The following is a 7,058-nucleotide window of genomic DNA, read 5'->3' as shown; positions in this document are numbered from 1 at the left end:
TCGACTCGTGAACATCCCTAAGCATACCCGAAACCTACGGGTATGCTTGTTACCGATGGGTATCCGACAACTACCCAATGGGTTTGGTACGAGTTTGGGACAGGGTTTGGTAATTGAGTAAAGGCTTTTGGAATAGCTAAACCCATCTCAAACCCGACCTATTGCCATGTCTAAACTTTAATTTGTAAATAAATTAATAATTAATAATTTTCATATATAAGATTGATAATTAGCTTTAATAAAATGGAGGTATTATGATAATAATTTTATCTATATTTTCATAAAAATTCTATTCAGAGTTTTCAGAGTTCTCGTTTCTTTACGTACATTTTATTATTAAATTAAATTATCTTTAAAATACAAAAAAATTTAATTATAGTATTCTTGGCAAACCAAGCCAACACTGACCCACTTCCGACCATGTTCCCGTCAAAAGACACATATTTAAAAGTAGTATTGCAATTTACATTTGAGGCTTTACATTTCTTCACTGTTAAACTTTTTTAACTAAATGACATTTAACCATGTCACACTCTCTGCCGCAACGCCAACTCCTATAGATAGAAACAGATAAAAAGGTGTTAAATAAACAGATGGAAACAAACTTGATTCCTCAAAATGTCACGACGTTATCTCATGTCAACAACGTTAATTATCACTATATCAATCAATAAACATAGCACTAAATCTAATTACCCAAGTTCTTCTCCTTTCCAATTTCAACTAACATCGTTAGCAAAGCTTCACACATCTCAGAAGCATCAGCACCGATTTGATTCTTATTCCATGAAGAATACACCATCCATGCATGATCAAGTTTTTGTTCGGGTCGAACCACAACTGAGCCAGGGACCTCCGCATCACGACATGTCACTAACCCGTCACTTTTCTCACCATAACGGAGTTGCAGGTGGAGAGCTGACACAGCCATTGCAGCAGACACAGGAACCACCACTGGCACTTGACGCTTCACAATGGGTCCCACCTCTATCTCAGACTCGTGGGACCCATGTCCCAAGAAGGAAAGCTTAGGAAGCTCCACGTGTGCTATGTGGGACATCATTGATATGACCCCTGGTCCCACGTTTGCTTCGGAACGAAATGAGATGAGCGGGATTCCTTTTGGAAGCTTATGTTGGCTCAGGAACTGCTTTCTTTTCTCGTATGTTAGATCCTCAAGAGACCTTATGTCACCCTATGTAAAAATAATAATTCTTAATTCAATAATACTCAAAAATTAGTACTCTCCAAAATTGGAAAAAAGGCCTTTTTTTAATGAAGATGCATGGTAGGTTATAAAAAGGGTAAGAATAGTTATACCGTTCTCATGCGTTAATAAAGCTATCGAATCTTGTTCAGTCATAACAATGACCGCACAATAAATCACATGTAAAACACGATTAATTTGACACTAGAAAGTAAAAATGGCATTTACCTTGATGATCTTGCATACTACGAATTTCATGATCCTTCTAGTTTCCTTATCAGCAAGCTGGCCTTCACGCATAACATCAGAGGCAATTGGGGTTCCACCATAAGGACTTTGAACCATCCCCAATCCTGCAACTTTATCTTTCAAGTCACACCAATAAAGTGATAAAGCAGCGGCGGCATCTACCCCACCCTTGCTGTGACCAAGCAACATCACACGTTTTCCAGATCCCCAATACAACTCTTCAATATATTGCTTCAATACCAATGAATTGTACTCCACTGATGCCTTGATCACAAAAACCATCAAACCATGAACTCTTGTAATAAAATCAATCATGTAATACACGAAAAACACAGCCTTTATTTTTGGATTGGAATTTAATAAATTTTGATGGAAGACGAATACAACGTAAAGCATAAACATTCTCGATATTTTGGTTGACAACCAAGAACTTTTACCACACTTTATTATTCATGAAATCACTATCTAACTTAGATCACAAACTTTCTCGATCTCTACAAAGAAAACGAAGAAGTGATAGCTCACTTTTATTGATTGAAAATCAAGAAATCTTGTTAATATTGACAGCATGTCATAACATAGACATAAACTTGGGGAAAATCAATATAGCATAAACATGATAGATTAATTAATTGAGCTTTATCCTAAATTTATGTAGTTAGTATTAATTTGTTTTATTATTACATGACTTAAGTTTGGGTGGTTATATACCAAAACATCCCACCCATTCGCTTAAACGGATGACCACCCTTTGACCCTATGAAAATTGACGTAATCCTCATTTGTAAAATTTTATGACAATCAATACATTAAATATATGTACCCTTTGTGTATATGTTACTATCAATCCTACAAAACATATGTACGGTTACTCTTGTGTGAATTTCTCCCAAAACAAAAGGCATAAACTATCTACATATTTAAAAGAATGTTTGTTTTTTGGATTGAAAGTCAAGAAATCTAGGTGAAATTGTAAACAAGGGCGTAATCTTGCTTGATAATTTGGTAGAAAATCAAGAAATGATATGTCAATATATTTTGGATAGGAAATCAAGAAATCTAGTTGTGATTATAAATAGCATCATAATATAAGCAAAAAATTTGTATCTTTGACAATTTTGCACATCAGAAATGATACCTCACTGTTGATTTTTGCTATATGGCAAGCTAAGCCCATCTTTGAAAAGAACCTCTTGGTGCTAACAAAGTATAACGGACCATGGTTGCTAAACAATCCTGATATTTACACACATTCTGCGTTTAAGCATACATAACAAACAAAAACCAAGTAGATACATAGTAAGGCCGGTTTAACTAATTTCTTACCCGGAATTAGTAAATAAACGTATGATCCAGGTAGCTTGTGCTCTCCATTCCTTTGAAACAAAAAGGAGAAATTATTTCATAAACCAGAACTTTATTATATATTGGATATTTATATAATTGCTGGTACCGTATTGCATTTAGAAGTTCTAAGAATCTGGTAGAACCGTCTTTGACTGGATCCATGCTAGGATCACGCTGCATCCATCCAATATCGTTGGAAGAACCATGAAAGGTAATCTGTACCCGAGACAGGATGCTGAAAATAATCCAGAAGTAAGTGAATAATAATACCATATGTAATATTCAATTTGAAATATGAATGGAACTTTCTAATCGTGTGGGAACAAGAACACCGGCCAATTGCTATACCTTTTCATGTGAATTTGTGTGTGTTTAGCACACTGAGAAGAGATATGGTAGGGAGCCAATACTAGATCCAAAGCAGATTTTACAAATAATCTTGTGAGTTCCAACCTGCAATTGTACAAAAGAACTGCAAATTATCAATTTGTATGAAGCAACAGTAACTAATCCAAATAACAACAGAAAGAGTGATAAACTATGACTTTTATCATACTGATCATATACTGAATACACATCTTTAAAAAATTCACCAAATTAAAGATGTTGCAACTCAAAAAATTTTAGAAAAGGCTCACGATCGGCTTTGATGGCTAGCTATTCCTAAGATAAGCTGGCGCTAACATGGTTCTAGGTTCACGATCAGCTTTGATTAACTTTTAAATATGTGAATAATATCACATTCGTAGTTAAAGCTAAGGAAAACACAGCAAGAATAATGTAATACCCTTTTAGGACGAAGTGGACACTCCCATAAAAAAACTTCCTTTCTATCATTTCACATCTTGAATAAACAATCGGATGATCACCAACACTTGAAGTTTCTCTTTTAAGTATATCAACAAGACTCATACCAAGATTCTTGGAAGTTGAAGAACAAGAAACAAACTTCCTGTTCAAAGATCCCGGGTCTTGATAGGAAGAAACAACCACAAAATCTTCTGAGAATCTACTAGCATCTCTGTAGACAAGATCCTCTATGGTACCCAAAACATACAAGAAATTGTTACTTAAAGAGCAAACAAAGTTACCATCAGCAGAATACAAAGAAGTGTCTAAGTTACTCACCAAAAAAATGGACAAACCGATCACTTATGTAAGAAGTCAATGCCAGAAGACGGGAAAAAACGTCATCTAAGAATGCTTGTGGCGCAAAAGGGCTAATAATGCCCAAACCATTATTGTAATCCTGATCAATACATCTATATGAGAAATGATAAAGAAAAGGGAAACAATGGTTTTTATCTAAAGCTATAAATGTAAGGTTAACTTAAGATATACATGTGTTTGTACTCACTATTGATTGGCTATGTCGAATCCCTCCATGGATATACAAACCTCCCATTATAAACAATCCTGAAGAATTTGCATCTAAAATAACTAACCAAAAACTCAATTAACTGAAAATTCGAATCAGATTCATACACTCACTCGAAACTATCATATATGTGAATTAAAATCGAATACTGATAACCCTTTTGGTATGTGATTCAAGACACATAATTAACCGAAATCGTATCTAATATGAACCCATTAATGAACCGACAAGAACACATATTTCTGCTTAATATCTTTAAAGAGCATTTGGTAACATATTTCTTCTTAATATCTTTATAAAGTGAACAAAAGACTTACAAGATTATGTAGAAATGTATCCTAAATCAAATGAAGGGAGACTTGATCTGCAGAAGCCTATACAGATTCATCACAACCTTATATTTATATTAACGATATCGATCATATACAAATATTAAATGAATCATTATTATATTAAGAAAGCAATTTGATACGAACCGTATGAAAGAAAGGCATCGATTTTGGAAGTGAGTGGCGCATAGAAACTGATCCAAAAGGCTAATCGTTATCCGATGTGGCGCACCTTAATTAATAATCCCAAATCACATAAAAGAAAACATGCGGGGTTTAAAATTCTAACCTGTTAAATCAATGAAGATTTGTTGTATTTTCTAACTTTTGAAAAGATGGACATGACCCTACGTATAATCACATAATCTGATTTTTGCAATTTAGGAACATTTAAATAGATATAAATCTAGTGGTTGAAATTTATAATCTACTTTTATTGGACTCTCCTAATAAACACACGTCGGCTAACTACATCAGCATTTTCATCATTATGCTTACACGTGTTCCCAGTTATTGGTCCCTCTTTACGTTTGTTTCTTCCCAACAAAATCTCTTCTTGATCACTTTTGACATATTTAAAACAAAATCTCTTCTTGTCGTCGGGCTCCAAATTCATCCATAAATAATGTGCCATGTAATACTCACGGCATGTAATACTCACTGAATGTTGACTGAACACTCGCAAAAGCCGTGCCTGTTTTAGTTCAAGCGAACGATTAGTTCAATGAATTTTCTGATTTATTTCAAAATTTGAAACAAGAATATATATTAATAGACAGTTTTTTATAACAAAGATAAAAATTACATACTAGTTTTATAAGCAAAGAAAAACATCCAAACTTATATAAATTATATAAAAAAACCCAAATTATATACTAGTTTTATACAAATTATAATAAGCGTAATGTTTAAAAAAACATAAAATAGAAAATAAAAATTTTCTCAAATCTAATAATCTTTCAAACATAAAAAACGCAAACGATAATTAGGTAAAAAAAAACCTGGATCTTTTTATCCACACTTCCCTTTTCTTTCTTCACATTCATCCTTCTCCACCGATTAATTTTTCACCTTCATTCTTCTCCCCATTTAGTTTGCAGGGATTAAACAAAGGAAAAAAAAAACTAAGCAATCAACTTCACCCACTGCGACCATGCTCACGCTGGCTCACAGGACTCTTTTCGCGCCGTGGCTCGCGCCACCCACTTGCGGCTCCATAGCGCACTGTCTAACGCTTAAACATTGTTGTAATTTTCCTTTTCTAACAAAGTTTAAATTTTTAGACCATGTGTACTTGTAATACCCTATATCCAGGCATTTCAAGTCATGTAGTACACAATCAGCATTTCAATATTTTTGTAAAAAATGTGTAGTCATAACTCTGCAGCAATCATTACTCATACATTTTTTTTTTTCTTTTTTTGCATTTCTATTTTCTCTAATTAAAGATAAACAAATCATATTTCATTAAATAAATAAACAAAGGCTCTGGTTCCGATGCCCTAATTGGACGTTTAATTTACTCATAAACATATTTCTAAATATCATGGTTAATTAAAACTTTTCATAGAATATAAAACTTCAACCGCATATTATATAACCATTCAAATTTTTCCATAATAAACAAACTTTAGTCTTTAAATATAGTATAAATGTCATATTAAAACATCACAACATTCTTCTATAGATGTCAGTCACTTCAGTCATGCTATGTGTCTTCATGACAAGCGAGTTGCCTTAGCCTATTCACCTGCGTGCGTACTAAAAGTCAGCTACGCCGAGTGAGTTCTAGTTAATCAGGTAACATACAATACGCCAACATACTTACATATCCGAAGATACATAATTGATACTTAGCATGTTACCTTTCTTACATACATACATATATACGTACGTACGTACGTACGTACGTACATACATACATGCATACATGCATGCATGCATGTATGCATACATACATACATACATACATACATACATACATACATTCTGTTTTGGTCAAAAATCAATCATGGATAATATAACCAAATTTGTAATGTGAGGTTTAGTGCTAGATTGATAATAAAGATTACGAAACAGTTGCAAACACAAACACAAGGATTGTTACGAGGAAAAGCCCTTTATCTTGTTCGCCGACACAAAACCCCGGGTGGTGACAATTGTCTATCACCACTATATTAATAAAAAAAATAAGAATACAAGGTTGGAGATTATGATCAGTAATACAAGATCGCTATGTTTCTGTTGCTAGAGAGAACTGTGAATAATATTGAATTGTGCGAAGTGAAAAACGTGTGTGACCTATCTGATCAATAATCTCGTTATAAACAAAAATAAAAAATAACTAAATTTCCTATTATCACACCACTCTCCCACTAGCCGTTTCCATCTCTTTGACCACGTGCATTATGAGTCCAGTAGAGATTAAACAGGTAGACCATGTCGTCCAACTGTTATAGCTATCGAATACAAAACCACTCAAACACAATCATTAGTAAACAAATAATACCGAGGATCCTTGATCCTACGTAACCCGAAGTATATCTTA

The 7,058-nt window shown here is 33.7% G+C and overlaps 1 protein-coding gene across 3 annotated transcripts; it reads right to left on the bottom strand.

Annotated features, from left to right (window-relative positions):
* Positions 1-385: 385 nt before the first annotated feature.
* Positions 386-4,829, bottom strand: LOC143537708 (uncharacterized). 3 transcript variants are annotated; one of them, XM_077031415.1, is made up of 11 exons: positions 4,800-4,829; positions 4,499-4,742; positions 4,161-4,219; positions 3,932-4,052; positions 3,591-3,840; positions 3,152-3,256; positions 2,910-3,038; positions 2,783-2,832; positions 2,595-2,692; positions 1,436-1,720; positions 386-1,195 (listed from the first exon to the last, which is right to left on the bottom strand). In XM_077031415.1, the coding sequence occupies exons 3-11, from the start codon at positions 4,206-4,208 to the stop codon at positions 689-691; spliced, it is 1,593 nt and encodes a 530-aa protein (XP_076887530.1). In that variant the 5' UTR covers positions 4,209-4,219; positions 4,499-4,742; positions 4,800-4,829; the 3' UTR covers positions 386-688. The 3 variants fall into 3 exon arrangements, with proteins under 3 accessions (XP_076887530.1, XP_076887529.1, XP_076887531.1); XM_077031414.1 differs by lacking the exon at positions 4,800-4,829 and having other exon boundaries at positions 4,499-4,791; XM_077031416.1 differs by lacking the exon at positions 4,800-4,829 and having other exon boundaries at positions 645-1,195; positions 3,591-4,065; positions 4,499-4,791.
* Between the last annotated feature and the right edge of the window lie 2,229 nt (positions 4,830-7,058).

This window comes from Bidens hawaiensis, unplaced genomic scaffold (genome assembly GCF_021521415.1).
Source record: "Bidens hawaiensis isolate Kalapana, Puna unplaced genomic scaffold, B.hawaiensis_p1.1 tig00011307_1, whole genome shotgun sequence".
In the NCBI taxonomy this organism is placed as follows: domain Eukaryota; kingdom Viridiplantae; phylum Streptophyta; class Magnoliopsida; order Asterales; family Asteraceae; genus Bidens; species Bidens hawaiensis.
The sequence above is the reverse complement of the archived record's forward strand: the minus strand, read 5'-3'. Positions and strand labels throughout refer to the sequence as shown.

Excerpts from the sequence above, each read along its gene's own strand:
- LOC143537708 (XM_077031415.1), bottom strand. The coding sequence starts at position 4,208 with ATGGGAGGTTTGTATATCCATGGAGGGATTCGACATAGCCAATCAATA. Across the intron at positions 2,833-2,909 it reads GAACTTCTAAATGCAATACG|GAATGGAGAGCACAAGCTAC; the intron begins GTACCAGCAATT and ends TTTGTTTCAAAG. Across the intron at positions 1,721-2,594 it reads TAGCAAAAATCAACAGTGAG|GCATCAGTGGAGTACAATTC; the intron begins GTATCATTTCTG and ends TTTGTGATCAAG.